General features: G+C 41.5%; 1 protein-coding gene across 1 annotated transcript in view; it reads right to left on the reverse strand.

Annotated features, from left to right (window-relative positions):
• arhgef10la (Rho guanine nucleotide exchange factor (GEF) 10-like a) overlaps nucleotides 1-19,941 on the reverse strand; it is an 84,213-nt gene that overhangs the window by 12,973 nt on the left and 51,299 nt on the right. The window contains exons 17-20 of the mRNA XM_070846118.1: nucleotides 10,678-10,764; nucleotides 6,847-7,061; nucleotides 5,802-5,959; nucleotides 3,494-3,636 (exon numbers count right to left, since the gene is read on the reverse strand). Coding sequence (XP_070702219.1) covers nucleotides 3,494-3,636; nucleotides 5,802-5,959; nucleotides 6,847-7,061; nucleotides 10,678-10,764 — 603 coding nt within the window. The remainder of the gene's footprint in view (nucleotides 1-3,493; nucleotides 3,637-5,801; nucleotides 5,960-6,846; nucleotides 7,062-10,677; nucleotides 10,765-19,941) is intronic.

The raw sequence follows: 19,941 nt of genomic DNA on the forward strand, positions 1-19,941 counted from the left end.
AAATATTGATTAGACACATTAAAATGTGTTAATAGTGTAATTCATGGTCCCCAGAGGATAAATCCTAACAACTATAGTGATCCCGTGACTTATTCTAGTGGAATATCTAAATGTCCTGTGATGAGACTAGTGCTACCGGCGGGTTGACATTTTTGTTTCAGAGAAACGACAACAACTACCGAATGGATCGCCATAAAACTTAGTGCCAAATTCAGGATTTATGAACAAATACCTGTAAAACTAAAGCCATTCTAATCAGGTTCAGCTGTAGTTTTTTTGTTTAGTGCCAGTAATTAGCAGATGTTAGCATGCTAACAGGCTACACAAAGATGATGAGCATGGTAAATATTATAAAAGCTAAACATCAGCATGTTAGCATTGTCACCGTGAGCATGTTAAGATGCTGAGGTTAGCATTTAGCACAAACCACCGCTGTGCCTCTGTATCACCTCACAGAGCTGCTAACATGACTGTAATCTCTCAGTCTTGTTTCCAATGCATTTAAACCTCTGATGTAATATCTACTGTAATAGTCAAAACTGTCAGAGGTATCATTTCGAGGCTTTGTGAGCTTGTTACTAGATGTCGGCATCAAAAGACTGATGAAACAGCTTCTAAATCATCATATTCATACAGTCACCTTTGTCTCTCTATTTCCTCACAGCCAATCTATTGCTGGGGTTTTGTCAGCACCATAATCTTTGTAATTCATGTATAACCACTGGGGTGGAGAATACATAATACAATCACACAAAGCTGAAAGTACACAAACACTTTTAGGTGGTGATGATCCTTTGGGTTTCTGTTGCAGATGATTTCTAACTCCGTGGAAAGTACACAGCCATGTTTATCCAAAACAGACTGAAAGGTTATATTTAGATAATACTGTGTCATCAAGGCATTGACCGTGAAGATTTAAAAAGAGACGACGCAGTAGGGTGCAAGGATCAGCCACGTCAAACCAGACAGGTTACTGTGTCCAGCAAAGTCATGGATAAATGATTCAAAAGTGCAGCAAATCTGACAAAATGGTGAATATCCGTAGGGGAAAACAATAGAAAGAGGTAAATTGAATATGAGCCCATGACCCTCCAGCATTGCTCCAAGTCATATCTCTTGCTACAGGTGCCAAGAACTACTTCTCCAGATCCTGGATATGCACCACAGCCCCTGTGATGTCAGCCCTCTTGTGTCCGCATTAGTGAAAAAGACAAGGTTAGCGAAGAGGTAACCAGAGCTGACCTGTTAAGCTCTGTGGGAGATACAGTGAACCAGAACTGTGGCTCCACTGCGTGGTCATTCAGCTGATTAAGCTCGTGTCTCCGGGGGACTGGGCTAGGGAAAAAAGGTGAAGGAAAAAAAAGGAGACATCCCCCCGCTCAGCTCACTCCTGATTATGAGGATCTTGAGGCAGATTCAATAAGCAACGGTTCCTGTATTATTCATCTAGATTTGACAGCTGCCTCTAAATTGTTGCAACTTTTAAGAGTTGCAACAAATTAGAGGCAATGTTGTTCATCTGCATATTATATTTGACATGTAGTCAACCAAAACTTCTATAATTGCAAATGGAATAAATTATTAAATAAAGGTGCTTCATTTGCCACTTTTCAAATTCTGTTCCTTGTGGAAATTTAGTTCTTTTACATAGAAAATGGAAAACAAATACATATGATGTGAGTGATGAGACACAGGCTGTTTGTTTATTATCAGTATTTTGACTTTGTTTGGTTGTTTAAATTCAGTATCATATTTTTTTTTTTTACATGTCATCAGTTCTTATTGACCCAGGGTTTGCTTGGCACACATGCTCCTTTTCAACAAAACCCTTCTTACCCATTTACACAGCTACGCACATTCACATTTGGGAGCTCTAATTAAATGGTAATGGTTTTCAGTTTGGCATCTGAATACCATATTAACATTACCCAGAAGTGTTTGTTTTCTGTCATTCATTATTGTCTACCACAGCTGGAGAAGTCGTCCACCTGTACACCTCTAATGACACTCTGTACAGATGAATACCTTGGAGAATGACTACACAAAAATGGAGAGCATGACAAAGACAACACCCAGAATGATTTTCTGGAGATAATGGTACATCCCCCCCACCCCCATAACTCAGCGCTATAGCAAAATGAAGCTTATTTGTGTGTGTGTGAGCTCCAACAAACATTGTATGAATCTGCAAAGGGTTTGATCTGTTGTCCATGCAGCAGCTCCAGGCAGTAAATCTTGATGACATCATAGATTAGAGCGCTGGCTCTCGGAGGCTATGTGCATAAATCTTTTCAGAAAATGAAAGGAGGGGAAATTTTCCTCAAATGCTGCAAAAAAGCAACAAAACAAATAAATAAAAAAACACCTTGTCTAGCAGTTTCACTTATGAAACCATCCATTTAGGTCTTCAAACCATGTTTTACTGAAGACTGAGCATATTTATCAGCTGGCAAAGTGGGTGGAGTTGACCTTGGGATGGAATACATATAACAAATATGCTTGAAGTTCATTCATTCGTGGATAGATATACACACAAACGTAATCAAGACGTCATAATCTAATATATACAGAAAAGAAAAAAACCCATCAGAACAAGAAAATTTGGGTTGCACCAAAATATTTGTTATGACGACTGGATAAGTAAAAAAAATATATACATATACATTTAGACGTTCAGTGCACATCAAAATAATTTCAGCTTTCAGGACAAGGATGATAAAAATGGTGACCATATACCATTATAAAAATAACGACGAATCTAGTCACCCTGGTGCAAATATTTGCTCTATGATGTTCATAGTCAGACGACTGTTATTTGGTTATTTACACCGTCACATTTACCGATCAAGCAAAATAAAGAACGATAAATTCCTCAGTGAATTGTTTAGTCACAGGATTTTCACCCAAGAGATCAGGGTTTGAGTCCCGTGTGAGAGCAACCGCAAAGTAGATCTAGACATTTGTATCGGTTTTCTATATTATCATCAGTTTTCAGTGGCAGTTTGGTTAGGTTTAGGCACCAAAACTACTTGGTTAGGTTTAGGTAAAGATTATGGATGAGGTTAAAATTTCAAGTCGAATGCAAATATAAAAAAACAGAGTACCTTAAACACAAAATATAACATTTCCGATATACACCTGGTGGAAATGGTATGTTGGCTACTGAAACGCAGGTGCAAATAGCATCTGCCTTATAATAATCCATTAAACATATATTAATGTAAATGAGTCAAGTCTAGAAAAAAAATTTCAACAGCACATTTGACCTGTCTGATTGACGGACTGACAGTATTTCTACTTATCATCTGTAAATGTGGAAATTCTTACTTCACTTGAAGTTCTGGTCTTTGCTTCTACACAAAGAGGAATATGCAGATAATGCACAATCCTGAGAATTAGCTCAGACGGAAGTCAGTTTCTCTGTGATTAAAAATTATTGCCCATCTATTATCCTTGAATTGCAATATGATGTGCACAGCATTCAGTAATTTACCTGAGTGTTGAGGCTGGAGATGTCCATGACTGTGACAGAGTTCCCGCAGCTTGCCCACACTGAGTCATCTAACACCAACAGTGTCCTCACTGGTTCTGAGCCCATGCTTACACATCTGCGGGAGTCTGGGTCCCAAAGGTCATCTGAAAGAAAAAAAAAAGAACAATAAAAAATATATATATATATACTGTGTTTGAGCCTACAACCAAGATTTCACGAGAATGTAAAAACACTGGTTATTATCACAGCTTTCCCACTGTTTTATTAATAAACGCTGGACACATGCACCACTTCTGTTTGAATACTGTCATAGTGAGCGAGGCAATTAAATTCAATTCTTACTGCTTGTACCACAGCAAGTTAGCTTGATGTTTACTTTAAAAATACTCTTAAAGCTATCTGATGTTTTTGAGCAATTACTACAGCATTAGTGAAGAGGGCTCACAGTGGAGGTTTGTTTTCTTTTACTCCAACAGCCGTTTGAGAGAATATGAACTACAGGTTCACTAAATAAAGACTGTGGACTTCCATTTGAATCGTCACACACTGTGCAGCGCAATGTTTGCACCCTTGCCACCCACATGTTAATAAGTGATGTGCACTTTAATCTACTTTCCAACTTCTTTATAATCAGTTCTTCTCTCTCTCTCTCTCTCTCTCTCTTTGCGTCATCACCGTGAAAATGAAGCAGACCTTTTTTCTTTGAGCTTTAATCACGGGGCACACGTTGCAGCTACCACGGAAGCACATTATAAAGTGAATTACATAAGCATTTCCTTTGCTATTCGTTAATGAAGCAAAATTAGAGAAGGGAGTGCACCCAGCCATTTAATTAACATTTTGAGTTGTTTATTTCTGCCTTTCATAGCAGAATAGCTTTACAATGCCTTCTGACTTCCACAGGTTAATTGCTTGGCATGTTATAAAGGTCATTTTTCCACCTTTTCAAAATTCACTCTTTTAAATGTCCCTCTGGCCCCTCGCGCTAAGCATGGCCATGCCAAAGCTTCTCCCCCGCGCCGAACCAAACTTCTGTGCCTCGTCTAGCAGCACATTCTCATTGTAGGTTGACATGATGTCTGATCTGCCTATCTCACTAAGGATAGCTGGAACACATTGTGTTGCGTGTATTCATATGGCTTTTGATACAAGTCTCAACTGAAGCCTTGGCATTTCCTGGCTGCTGCAGGCTTGTTTTTAGACAGTAGCACGCTAGTCAAGGGCATAAATGTTTAACAGATGTGCCGAATCCACAAACATTCCCCAGCACCCTCCAGAGCTTTTCTCCTGTCCTTTTTTTATATACAAAGCATGAATAGTAATATTTAATCGGCATGCAGCAGCTTGGTGTAATTAATCATTCTTTCTGCTTGGGAGGAGAGAGGAGCACAGGAGGAAGGCAGGCACATTGACATACTGGAGCCAGGTAAGAAGAACCCGGTGATAGAGCTATTGTGCTCTCACTGGCTGTGAAGACTGCAAACCACTGCTGAGATGGTGTTAAGCTCCCCTGGCCTTGTGCAATGCCTGACTAAACATGGCATGCCATCTACCACATAGTGAAGTGTTATTTTCATACCTACAGCGGGTGTGAAAATCGGTAGGAATGGGGGAAGTATAGCGTAGAGGGATAGTGATTCTGAGGCAACCGTTTGAGAGGCAGTCCAAAATTAATAGTATAGTATTAATAATACTCTCCTTCTGAAAATGGGTTTACTGAAACCTTTATCACACGTGATACGTAACACGAATGTTTATAGGCCACGTAAATGGAGCCAATTTAGATTTGAACACAAGATGACACGGATGTTTACGACATTCATAATTTATGATTATTTGTGTAACGACGCACATTACAAATTAACTATAACAAACTTTTTAGTCCATTTCCCCGTCACATCTCATTGAGAGTGGCTGACATGCAGGTACAGATCTTCATAAGCAAAAGTCTTGGAAAAGTAATTTACTGAAATTAATACACCCTGTTTGTCTAATTGTGCTCATATTGTATTGGTAGAAACACAATGGTGGAATACACACACGGCAACAACAGGCCTCTTTTGCAGCATCCACAAGACATCCAAGACCATCTTTATATCTGGCTTTACAAATGTTTTGGATTTTGAGTCAGTGTCAGCTTAGATTTTCATCATATTTGACTGCATATTCTTAGAAAGTAACAGTGACAATCACACGTTATCATTTCCCCGACAGACCACGCATAGAGCATTGCAACAGGCGTCGCCCTGGCAGACACAAAACCGTAATCATACATCTGAGATCTATGAAACATAGGGAGGCACCTTACCGCTGTTACTTCTTCCATAAACCATCACAGTACCGTTCCGCAGGCCTGCAAGCAGGAAGCGAGGGGAGTGCTTCAGGCACAGCACAGGGCAGCCCTCTGGATTATGGAGGGTCAATAGGCATTGTGCTGCAGTGTCCACACTGCCGTAGACCAGTATGCTGCAAGAACAAAAGCAGCACAAGCAAACATGATAAATGAGTGTCATTTGAAATGACAGAGTGCCTCGTTTTCATGCAGTTTGATTTAACAGTGCACTTTGGAGCAAAGCATTGTGTATGTGCAGCCACTCTGTCTTTCTCATGTTTGAAATGCCATCTGAACTGTGCTGCATCTTATTGTCTTCTTCAGAATGACAAATGCACATCGCTGCTTGTTTCTCTTTGAGAAGAAAATGTTAAGTAGCATCGGAGCTGACAGTCTTTCGAGTATACTAAAATGCTGAAATTGTTGATTTTTTTACTCGATGTTCTTTTTCTCTAGGAAAGACACTTACATTGGAAGAGGATGAGTCAGTATAAAAAAAAAAAACTGCTGACATATGACTTATACAAACAACTTAACAATACTGTACTGAAAATATCAGAAAAGTGACACCATAATGGCAAAGTCTGAATTCAAGAATATTCTCTGTAACTATGACAGCAGACTGAGATTAAACTTACCCTCCATTACACACAGTGGGGATCAGAGGGTTTATTGGATTTGAAAATGAAACAGTGATCTTAGCAACGGTGGCATTTTTGAAGCTGTGTTGGTGTATCAACTCTGATTTCCTGCTTTGATGAGATATTGACAAGCAAATCTATACTGCTAGAAATCTCAGGGGGCTGTAACAAAGGATAATACAGGATATTATTTTACTACAGAAGATGTGAGTAGACTGAAAATCATTTATGTTCTTATCAAGAAAGCTTATTTGCAATAAATCTAATTTCATAATTTTACCTAATTTTATGACAACACAAAAGCTTGTTTCTCTGTTTGTTTTCTGAGAGCCTGTTGCTTGTGTCTGTGTCTGTTACATTCTGTGATATCAGTGTCTCACCGCCCATCGTCTAATCCAACACAAATATTGGCACCGATCCCTGAGGGGGCCTTGTGAACTCCAACCTCCGCTTCCTCCGCTGGAGACGTTTCTGGCACATATTCCAGACATCGGACAGCAGAACCAACCTGCAGGCTCTTTAGAGCCCTCGGCATGGGCCTGTTGAGGGAAAATATCTCTATCTGCCCCTGAGAACCTTCTCCTCCTCCAGCCACCTGTAGGGAAACAAAAATCCCGGTTGAAAAAGGTCAGGACCCCATGTTAAGCTGTATGAACTGAACTGAATCATAATGCCATGGGTAATAAACTATTCAGCTGAAACAGGAATAAAAGAGATGCTGCAGGAAGGGCAGAGAGCAGAACCAGGCCGGTCTCTCTTAGATCAGGCTGGCAATGTGCAAGTTGCTTAATCAAATTACGGAGGCCCGAGGATAATGTGTCATTGGTTAAACATTCTCTACCTGTCAGCGATTTAGATTTCAAAAAAGTTCAAATCAATTATCCTTTCAGACCTTGCCGTTTGTAGTCCTCTCTCACTTTTTTGGAATATCACTTTTAAAAAAAAAAAAAACACATTATGTAATGGATTCACAATGTCATCGCTAGAACATCAAACAATTCTTAAAAGTCTGCGATCTTTTCATCAGTGAAGAACAGAGAGGCTCTTGTATGTTTCTGAGAGGCTCCCAGCTGCTTAACAATGAGGGTCTTTTTATAAGTTTACAAGATCAAGTGGTTGATCTATTGCTGGAGTCAGTTTCATGATAAAATGAAAATAAATTAATTTTCAATGCGCCGAACTGACATCTGACGTTTACATATCCAAAGTCCCGCTGAATGCTCGGAGACGATGTTTGAATGAGGAAGCATATTCAAGTGTACAGACAGGGCATTTGAAAGCCGAGGACTTCAAAGGGTCAATTCGAATTTATTGGCAGTTTCTACCATTCATCTCCTGTCGATGTCTGCACAAGCACCAGTTGTTAAAAAAAGTTTTAAAAAACTCCTTAACAAACAGGGAAGCAACCTTAGATGTATCAAAAAAAAAGGTCCACCAATCATAACAAGCTTCTCAAGGCCAATCACACCCCACAGACTGTGTCTTGATTTCCGATGTGCCACATTTATATTGGCCTTTGTGTAAGCCTGTCAATGCCAATTCAGAGAAAACGAAGAAACCAGGAGCCCGCCAACCTATCTCTGATGCAATTCCAATTAGGGTGGCATTGCTCCCATTCCCAAACAATTAAAGTGTCACTGTGGGTTTTCAATATAATTTCATTCATTACTCCTGTGTGAAGCCCAGGTGGATGTCCAGACAAAATACAATGTCCTTCTTGGAAAACAAGCACGGCTGCTTGCTGCTAGACACTGAAAATTTATTCTCTGTATGAATCACATCGTGTGAATGTGACATGAGCTAAATATAGTCTTTAGCTCTTCTCCTCCACACTCACCCTTATTTGCATGCAATCATTTGTTTGATTTGTATCAGCGTGCAGAATCTGGACAGGAGCGATCCTGTGGGCTCTTGAGAATGAGCCAGAACAAATAATGGTCTGTTGCGCAGAGTGAAAAAAAAAAGATAGAGAGGACTTATCTTGCAGCGAGGAGCACACACACACACACACACACAAAAAAAAAAAAACAGAGCTTCAAGTGACTGTGTAACCAGAGCCAGAGGCAATGCCTCCTTTACCCAGACTCCTCCACAATTTATACATTCACGTGTCCATCTGTACCTCCCAAACCCCTGCACACAGCACCGTCACCACTATCCCTGCAAACCAACACTTTCCTCCTTTCAGTTCTCTCTCTCTCCCCTCCTGATATGCAATGCTAATGCCGTGTCCTGACAAAGTCATCACTACTTATTTAGAGAAATAGATATCTGGAGTCGTGCCCTGGACAGATTCCTCCTCTCAGCTTGGGAGAAACAAAAACTTCCCAAACAGTAAATGCTCTGCCAGCATTAATTAGATTGCTCTGGATGCAGAGAGCAAGCGTGGGAGAATGGTCATGATAGCACACTCTGCTCAACTGTAGTCTCCACATTAAGAAGCCAAAGCTACGGGCTACCAGGTTGTTGATGTATTCTGAGACCCGTGCATTTCAAGCTCCCCAACACTCACGCTTGACTTTTATGAATTGCTAAAAAATTCCAAATTCCTATACAGTGTGTAATATTCACTGTGCCGGAAGAAGGTCACATGTGTTTAGTCCTCAAAGAGCTGCTTTGTCCTCTTTGCAAAGTTGCTTTCCGGGAACATCTGAGTAAGCACAAATGTACTGCTAAGTAAATTCACTGTTGAGACTTTAATTCGATTCCTAATGAAAATGTAGACTATTACACCTCCTAGCTAGATGCCATTTAAGCCTTCCTTATAGATAGTATTCACATAAAAAAAAAAGGAGCCACAGAACTTGTGTCTCTACAGTTTCCTCAAGTTGTTCAAGTGCAAGCTTATTCGGGATATCAAATGTGACTACCTCCAAATACAAGAATGCAATTATAATTCAATCAAGAGGTACATTTTCATTGTTTACTGAGCAATGCCCCGTGAACCATTAACATTTTTCTTCCCTAGGATTCAGGTCCGGACTATTTCTTTTTTGAGCACACTTTCGTATAGAAAATAACTGCCATGAAACGACTACGTGGACTTAAGTTGAACAAGAGGTTGGGCGTTGACGTTGAAGACTTTTTTGGACTTGCCCTTAAGGACTTGAGACTTGCTCTGCCAGACTTGAAGCGTGACTTGAACTTGTCTTGAATCAAATGAGACTTGATTTGGTCCTGACGAAATGTTCAGCTCTTTGTCTTGCTGCTACGCTTTAAAAATGAAGCAACTTCGTCACTACAGCCGACCGCTGAAGCAAACGCTAGTAGCTAGCTGTGTAGGAATACATGCAGGTGAAAAGGAGCTGAAACCTCTCTGATACAACACTTCAGTCTCGTGTTCAATAACTTTACTACTTTCTACCAGTGCACTCCTACACCACAGAACACAAGCTACCTTTATTCCTCCACATCGTGCGGGAGGCCAAGGTCAGGTGCATTTAAGTCATCTGTAATTGTATGTGCTCTTGGAGAAATTGAAGGTCAGAGCGGACTATGCGCCTTCAAACACAGATATCACAGTGCCCTTAACACCATCTCCACCATATCTCCTTTTCCCCATCTGAGTGAGCATCCAGTCCTCTTTAGAATAGCACAACACAAGCAATTAAGTCGGAGAGACTGAGCCTTACGCTGTCTTAGAGGGCCTACACTTTATTTAGCCACCTTTTAGGCTGAGAGAGGAAAGAGGATTACCTGATAAATTGCCCACCATCTCTAAAAAGGAGAGGGAGCAAAAATTGAAACTTAAAGATTAATAGCAGATTCTTTGCATCTTTTTTTTTCCCACTGAATTCCTCCCTCTTTCTACATCCAGCTAAATTCCCACTAGACCAGGGATTGTGATGTGATAGTCTGGCAGCACAATTTGCCCCACTCATCATAAAACACTCTGCAGCGGTTACCTACCACTAGCCTTTATACTGTATTAATTCACAGTTTCTTGGCGACATTTTACAGAGAAAAACGGTGCATGTCACATCCTCAACCTTGAAATACATTAAACATCCTCATTCATTTTTTAGTGAATGAGAATGGAGTGTAGAAGAACATTTAAGCGGTCATGGCAACTGTGTTAAAAGCTAAAATTATCAGCAACGGTAAAATAAGCATTCTTTTGCCTCGCCATAAGTTTAGTTATTTGGCATTTACTTGAGCGTGTGGTATGTATGAATATGCATGCGTGTCTGTGTATGCAACACATTACCTACCCAGAAGTAACCTTGAGGTAAGGAGGTGCTCGCTGCAGAGAAGCCCAACAACGCGCAGTGAACAGGATTGTGGAGAGCAGCTTCAAGCTACAAGAGACAAAATGAACATTGGTTTAGTACGAATGGTATTGTAACCTTTAGTCTTGATTCTTTTGATCTAGTCTCAAAAATACTTTTGAAAAGACCACAGAACTGGCACTGTTAACCGGGATGCATGTGAAATCACAATTCCTGCTAAGGAAGTGCCTAATCTCAACCAAAACGCTGAAATGAAATAGTTGTTTTGACACACTGACTGCTTAGACATTACATCGTTTTAAACATTACATGTTTCCATATTTTCACAAAATATCCCAAATAACTGTTGACTCTCTGTAAGATTTCATCCCATTTGCTGTGAGCCCACGACAACTTTTGACAGACATGTAAAAACATTGTATGTAACATAGCAATTTTATAAGTCAGTTTCTTAAAAGCAAGAATGTAAACAACCAACCGGCTCGTGCCACAATGTTCATAGAGTACTTTCTATTACCAGTGCCAGGATCAGAAGATCAGCACAAAAATAATGTCTGACTTAGTTTTTATTGCAGGTAAACATTAGAATTTTGGCCTGGTTTTTGGTTTTCTCTGCACACTTTTATTTCTATATAATCAGATTTGTTTTTTTTGCGCCCGTTTCGGTGTTACATTTAGTTCTAGTAACCGTACTGTCAACTCACATGGGTCCAGAAGATTGATGAGTCGAGCCAAGGCAGCTATCTGTCTATGTATTATCAATAAAAAGAGCCAACATCTTACTATCAGGGAAAAAAAAATCTATATTGCGTAGACATTTAGCAGATTTGTTTGCTTGAAACGGAGTGATGGACGTTGACATTTACAGCAAAGAGCCTGTGGCTGATGCATCAAACCCCCAGTGGTGATAGCTGCTCTTCTAACCAGCAGTCCGTCTGGTAGCAAATTATTATTATTTTGGTGTACGACCGCTAAGGCTGGGCCATATGACAGACGGAACAGCTAATTGTGTGTTATTGGGGTGGTGGAGTGGTGGTGGTGGGGGGGTGGGGGAGCAGGTGGGTCTGAGATGGGGAGGAGGGAGTGAAGAGAGGGTCGGCAATGAGCACCGCGCGTCTTTAACTGTCGTCCCCCGCGGTGGCAAGCATCAATCACAGGTAATTTATAGCCTCCTCTGGCCAGGACCCTCCCCCTTTTTCTCCCTTGTTGTGTGTGTTTGTAAACACTAACCAAGAAACAGGATACTGGCCAGATCACTGCTCTCCCCATCTGCACTGCAAGGGTATTCCTCCACACCCCCCTGTCTGTCTCCGTCTATTCAAATTCACCATGCAGATGCATGGCTCGTCCTCTCTATCAATCTCTCAGTCCCACGTTCCCATTTCTCCTTCCCATCTTTCACTCTTTTTTTTATGCCTGCTCTTGCTCCTCTGTCTCTGTCTTTTTTTTTCTCTCTCTCTCTCTCTCTCCCCTTCTGCCAGCCCTCCATCAAGTGCAGAGAAATGTTTTTTGATAGGTAATTAAGCGGCAGCCATAATAGGTGTCCATATGGAGGCCCTGTGGTTAAGAGAGAGAGAGAGGGAGAGAGAGAGAGAGAGAGAGAGAGAGAGAGAGCGTGGCGGCGGACCGGAGGGACTGGAGCACTACAACGGACGGCACTGGTAGTTCAATAGTGGTTGGATTTTATCAGTCACCTGAGACTGGCAAACATCGTTGGCCAATCTTCCAGGCCTAGATTGCTTTGTATGTTAGCACTCTCCAGAGTCAGTCTGGCAGTACGAGTGAGATCTATTCACTCCATCAGAGCAGTTACATTACAGGTTCATAAGGTATGCAAAGGCAGGAATTGGCACTGGGATCATTCACATAAAGAGCTGATGCTTAAATGAAGATGAGATATCAACCATTTGAAACATTTGATACTTACTTTTGTAAAATGATTGCTGGTATAAAGAGGAAATCTCATTTTGGAATATTGTACAAGTGATTAGCTGTTTGCTTAATGGCACATTATTATGCTTAGAAATGTTAAACAGCGCTTCTTTTCAATTGGGAATGAAACCCCACAACTTTTCTACCAAGCAGGATTGTGTGAGAATGGCTCACAATATTCAAACATACCGAGGCGAGGATAGATTTTGTTCCCATTAAAGTGCAGACAGTGACTATGATCGATACAGTAAACCACTAGTCTGCTTATTGAACTTCTTTAAACAGCCAATGGAAAGAGGCCGGGCGAGCACAACAACAATGCCTGTGAGATCATTTCCACCTGTGAATGTGCAAATTATATCGACAGACACAAAGGACATGAGGGTCTTCAGCAATGACCATATCAATGGTGATCCCCATGCTAATAAGGTATCAGTGAGGCACCATTTAAAAATCAATGAGATCCAAGCTTTCTCGAAGTCAATTGCCAGTCTCGTTTATAGCACAGTCTGTGCCTGTGTGTGTCTGCAGAGCTGTAGGTAGGAAGTTAAGAGGCCGAGGCTATTCCCAGGTGTGGAGGCAGGATGAGAGAGGAAGGTGAGCCTGTATGTCGGCCGAGGGAGGTTTGATGGGTGGACTTCAGAGACCGTGGGGAGGAATAGGGAGGAAACAGGCAGGTGAGCTAATTAAAGCGAGATTTGTTGATGTGATGAGAGGGCGGCCTCCCAGCTGCTGGTTACCAATGACCCAATAGTCGTCAGCAAGTCCGCCCCACCCATTACCCCAAGAGGGCGCCGGCCCATATGCTGGTTCCAGGTGGCAATGGTTAGCAGAGGAGCATCCATTGCTTCTCTGGAAGATAAATGCAAAATGTGTGTAATTACAGCTAGGATAGAATGGATGGCAGCTACAGCTCGTGGCTCTGGATGTCAACAAATGTAAGCGGTGGTGGTTATTGGTAGTGGTCTGATATGACAGTGTAGGGTTTTAATGATTCATGCTCTTGGCTTTTCAGACTGTCAGTGTAGTGTCCCCTCGGTAGGGCTGACTTCCCCAAATCCAATTAATGTTGTTTTACTTCCCAAGGCTGCTCAGGTGCACTGTTTTACCTTACAGCAATATTCCTCTGGAAGAACTGTGATATCTGTGCTCAGACATATGTGGGATTTACCACACATCAGATTTGTGACAACTCCTATCCAGAAAGGGTCCATGCATCATATCCACTCGGGCCCAATAATGTTATCAATGACAAGACACGCCGCAGCCAGCGTTGCATTGTCTGGCCTCCACCGTGCTTATGTAATTGATTCTCTTTATTGGAAAGAATGCTCTGCAGTTTACTTGCATTAAGAGAAACTCCTGAGCGCACAGTCCTGGGCTGAAAAAAAATTAGTTTGCAAATACTACATATTGCACTGTATAGCCTACTGAAAATCAAATAACAAATATTATCTCGATAAATGAGATGCAAACAGAGAACTGGGGGCTGTATATAACACCCAGGGAAAGAAAATGTGGCTGTATTTTTTTTTTGTTGTAATTCCATAGTCACAGTGCCTTCCCCCAATTCCACATACCAACAATCTTTTACACGCACTAACAAGCACTAATAGAAAACTTCCACTGTTTATTAACTGGTAATTGACTGGTGCAGGAACTCCCTCCCCACTGCAACCCCACTGCCTAAGGCTACAGACAGGACGGCCGCAGAGTAAATTGCCAGTCAACCTGAAATTATTTACAACCAGAGCACTGCTACAGGTAATGGACATTAAGCAAGTTACTAACAAGAGGGGTTTTGTCAAATTTCTTCTCGAGTTATCAAGAAGGCTGGCAGTGATAGGGGAGGTGCATTTCTTCATTGCTAAAATACAGTAAAGGGATTCTGAGTTTGTTAAGCCTGTTTGGTTGGTGATTCGACCTTTTATGTCAACAAAGGTTGCGAACTCTGACGGGTCTTTCTGCTTTGGAGCATGCTCAAAATCTTACACTAGAACTTGTTCTGCAGCTGGCCCTCGTTGAGTGACCTCACACTAAAATTCCCCTCCAACAGCTAATATACTGGAGCCATACTGTGCATCTGGACGAAACCCTTTGGCACAGGAGTTAGAAAATAGGAGTCTTCTTACTTTCCTCCTTTGATCCTTCCTCGTGATCTAGAAATTCTGAGGATGACTGATCACTGTAAATGAGAAGGGGCGGGGGGGGCACAATATTTCATCTACGTAGGGTGAAAGCATACCGACAATTTTCTGAGTTACCAATTATCAAGATTACATGGAAAATACACTGGCCTCTGAAAAAAAAGGTCAACATCCTATAAATGAGGACAGTAAATACTAATTAAACTAATGAAACTCATTCTTCAACTATTTGGTTTTGCCAATATAAAATGCTGTTAGACAAATTGACTATGGCAGTTTATGTATGTGTGTGTCTATGTATATATATATACACACACACACATACATATAGGCTATGTATATATATATATATATATATATATATATATATATATGTGTGTGTGTGTGTGTGTGTGTGTGTATGTATATATGTGATGTATATATATATAAGTTACTCAAACTCAAATCACTCAATATTTGAGAAATAACTTACCAAATCTTTGGCTGATCTGGTAACAATGTCACAAGGGGTTGCAATTAGGCAAGCAGGTGAAGACGGTTGGGAACCGCTGCTCTATAGTAAGTCATAAATTAGGATTTCTGACACTTGCATCATCATTATTTTTGCACTATAACAGACAGGCATAGAATTGCATTAACATAACTTCTGAGTTCTGTCAAGAACAAAATAATAATTGTGTTTTTTTAGGAAAAAGTCATGAACATGCGACAACTGTGGAGATTTGACGCCACGATACCATGTACAATGTATAGATTCAACAATTAGGACACATTTGGTAGCAAATATGTAGCTGATACTAAAAAAAAAAAAAAGGAAAAAAAAAAAAGTCAACCTCCACGCTACCACTGGCTACTGAATAGGTGTTATTATCACACATCCGCCCAAAATATCTGGGCTGCTAGGAGCCTAATAATCCAGAGCAGCTAATAGGTCCAGGAGACTGTTATCACTCACAGTTGGATTGAAACATGCAGAATTATTTTACTAATATCCAGCTACAACTAAAACTAATGCAATTTATTATTATAGATTATATTATATATTATTTTGTCCACCACATTTACATTAATGAAGGTTGGATGAATATCAGAAAGACTTCTCTGTATAATACAGCAAACCTGCACCACAAATTACATCCTCCAAAGTGATCACAGAGCTGGCAGCTGAGAGTACACAGCATTCATCGGGCCATATAAGCCTTTATACACACATTGTTGGTGGACATGCACGCCCTCGTGACACAACCATAAGGGGACGGCAGCATGTTGTTTGTTCGTTATCTGTTTTCCAATACATCATACTCTCTAATGAACCTAATACAGAAGGACAACAGGATCAAAGTTGAAACTTACTGTGCATGTTATGATTTCATGAGCCCGATGTCACCCTGCGATTTAAATTCCACCAGCATCTACAAGCGAAGATCAAAGGGGCCAACCACCTGCTGTGCTTGCAGGCCTGTGCTACGTTCAGAATATTCAAAGTCATTTGAAGACAATAAGATTAAACCATCTGCACGAGAGGGCTGAGTAGACAGTCTGATTTTTAACTCTTGATAGGCCTGTATCAGGTCCTTTAGAGGTGGTGGAGAGGAGGACTGTGCAGTGAAACCATGTGGCTATCAGCTTATTATTAAAACCAGCTCAGGACATTTCCCTCAATTTAATAACCAGTGTCTGTACAGTAACGATTCCCTGTCTCCCCTGGCTATGCCACAGATCATATCAGCAATAAGTGGAATGAAGTTGGAGAGTGGTTTTGCATATCGCCGCTCAGAGCCACAGCCTGACATTGGTAGGACATCACAAACTCATATTCATGACTCGACTGAGATTTTCTTCCTCGTGTCCTTCACCGCTCCTAGCTGAACGATTGCAACACGCCCAACAAATGTGATGCAAATTCGCTGTCGCTATGCCCTCTCTTCACACACACACACACACCCACACACACCCATACCCACACCGCTGACTCCCGCGGCCATGGCAGTTCCAACTCTGGATGAAAGCAGTGTACTGCCCCTGCATTAATGGGTTCAAAAGAAGACTAGGGGCCAAAACTTCTCTGTGTAGTCAATCGCTTCCTCCATCTTCCCTTCCCTTTTGCGAGCCACAGACAGGAGACATCCGCAACGGGCCCGGACAAGCTTTGGATAACCAATCTTAACCCACCTCAAAGACAGAAACTGACACAACTGTTTGTCAACATGGGGTCCTAGATGAAACCCCGGGCACAAGAGAGGACAAAGCTTTCTATAATCCTTAATATCAGATGGCAGGAAACGCAGAACAAAGAGAGCTCTGGTGCCAACTCAGTCCTAGCCATGTGGTGGTTGTAGCTACTTTTGCCAAGTAAGCTCTGCACATCAAGGAGCACCTCCCAAATTTGAATCTGCCCCTTACAATCCTTGGATCCTAATTCTATGCTGGCCTGTTTGGCATGACATGAAACAAACACACATCACAACTGTTTCACACATACTAATCTGGTTGTTCAACCGCCACACTTAACGCCTATTGTTGTCAAGACTGTATCTTGATATTCTAAAACTAAATCTTTCATTTTATTTAACCGCCTTGTGCAGATCAACTCGAAGGGTTGAAATCTCCCGACAGAACTGGAAAAGGAAAGATCGAGTCGACTCCTTAGTTTCAACATACAGCGCTTAAATTGAGTGAAAGCACTTTCTAAATCACATTGAAGTTCACATTTGTGCCTACACTAAAAGAGAAAGGTAAAGGCAACTTGTCTTTAAATCTCTTAACACTCGCCAGCAACAGTAAATTAAGCCGCATTCAGAGTGGTAGTTGTCCATGTCTTGAAAGCAAGTAGCAGGAAGACTAATTAGCAGGGCAGAGAATTAGGAGAGAACATATCACTGCAACAGACACGACTGGTTTGCCACAATAGGAAATCAAAGAGGAGAGACGGCTTTCTTCCTTTCCCTTCCGAATTGATGCAGTTTTTGCCTATCGTCCTCTCCACATTGATGTATAATCACAGGGGGAGAATGTGACCAAATTAGCACATTTAGCAGATCTGCAGGATTTCCCTTCTGGGTACGTAATTTGTTCCTGCATGCTATCTTGACAAGTACAGAGCGAACAGAAACCCACGGCCAGAGAAGGAGGACTCTACTCTGAGGCATTGCCAGAGTGTCTATGATTCCCTGTAATTAGTATGTTAACTGTCACAGCAACAGATCAGGCCCCTCACAAATGACCTCGCTGTCAAGCAGTGGGTGTGTCTACCCTGCTCCTATAGACAGACACATAGACATATATATGTAGGCACTACACTGCCCTCTGTTGTCGGGGAGTGTAATGAAGGGAAAAGGAAATGCACAGTATGCTGTCCAGGCTTATGTGTGCACAGTACTGTACAGCACATGTGTACTGTACCACGGTACAGCACCGCAGTGGGAGCGGGGAAAGCATGTAACTACATGTAATTGCCATGTCAAACATATAAGAAAACTGAACTTACACCTAGTAAATGAATGTTCTTAGTGCGCTGTGAAAACCAGACTCTGCAGTTACAAGACCACCTTGATCCTGTCATTACAGCAGCAAATTAAAAATCCCAAATCCTTTACACCATCCCTGTTCCAACTGTTTAGTAAATTAATTAAAAGCTTAGGTACACAGGATGTAATGATGGCATGACTATATTAGCATGCTGATGCTAACACAGCCTCTTGGGTATTTGCGCTGTTTATTTCAATACACTTCTATTCATTTTAATAGACACGCAGCTGAAACACTGCTGCCTACTCTGGCAGCACAGCCAGTGCTGCTGTCTTGGTCAATAAGTGGCAGAGAGAAAAGGCTGTACTGTTGGAGAGCGTGGCGGCTTTTTATAATACAACTTATGCTCTCATGTTGTCGGTAACATCGTTTGTAACATGAGAAACTTTGTATCATACATTATGCAATTAAAAATCCAGACATAAAAACCTCTAATAAACATTTTGGACCCTTTGTATCTTTGTATGGATGTTCTGGTCCTCAGGTTTATTCAGAGGTGCTTGCAAATGTGGTTCCAGCATCTGCGTTTGCTGCTGACAAAGGATTTAAACTTATCGTAAAGGGAGGCGACACTGCAGCTCGCACTGCTTTTGGCTCGAATGTACCTTTTGACTATTACTTGAGTTCAATACTTTGACTGCTGATGCTGCTTTGCCCTGGCAGAGCAGAGATCCAGATCTACAAAGAAGAAAGCCTGACCTCTCTACACTCCTGGTGCATTAGCCAAGATGTTGGAAACTGTCACAATTCCCTTAGAGTTGTTCTCTGCGAATGCCAAAGTTTGACTTGTGCCCTGACCTCAGGGAGAGGTCCTCTTTGATCGGGAGTGTTAAGCAGTCAGAGCTTGTGTGCTGTCACAGCTCCCTGTATTTGTGACAGTGACAAGTTTGGTGTGTCTGGAGTTCGGTTTTACGGAGCCGAGCCACATTGACCAGAAGGGCCAAGCCGTATCAGCCCCAGCGACAGGTCTGCTGTGATCCAGCTTCACACAGAGAAATTAGATTGACACCTCCTCCTGCATTCTCATATTCCGCATGCCGAAAGCTTGTCTGCCCCCTTTGAACTAAGGCGATGAGTGGTCTTAGAGCGGTCTGTTTTTGTGCTACGTGTTTACAAAGCTTCTGAATCGGAGAGTGGCTCCGAAACGTGAATTTTGGCGGATTTGAGGAAAATTATTTATCAACGAGTGCAGTTCTCACTAAATAGAAACTGATCAGGGGACATGTCACACTGAATTGCACAGTGAATGCGTCTCTGCAGAGTGAAGTTTGCTAAAAAAAACCATAAGAGGAGTTTAAAAGAATCTGGCAGTATGCTAGTATTGTATGCTAGAGGTTAATTTTGCAGACGGTACCTGCTGGTTGGTGGTGAATGCCACATTAGCTTCTGCCTTTCATGTCCCGAAAACATCAGCACGATGCTTGATATTTGGCGAGCATCTCTAATGCTATAAAATGTGGTCTCCAGAACCGCTGAAGCCGACACTGCAATGGAAATCTGACATCATTCAGAAACTCGTGTACTGTTTGTGAACACTCATTACATTGTGGGTTTAAAAGGAAAGAAAATAGAGAACCGTTTTTAACGTGTCCCCTAAATTCACAAGCTGATGGGTAGCCGCTGCTCACATACTGGCAAA

This window comes from Pempheris klunzingeri, chromosome 2 (genome assembly GCF_042242105.1).
Source record: "Pempheris klunzingeri isolate RE-2024b chromosome 2, fPemKlu1.hap1, whole genome shotgun sequence".
Classification (NCBI taxonomy): Eukaryota; Metazoa; Chordata; class Actinopteri; order Acropomatiformes; family Pempheridae; genus Pempheris; species Pempheris klunzingeri.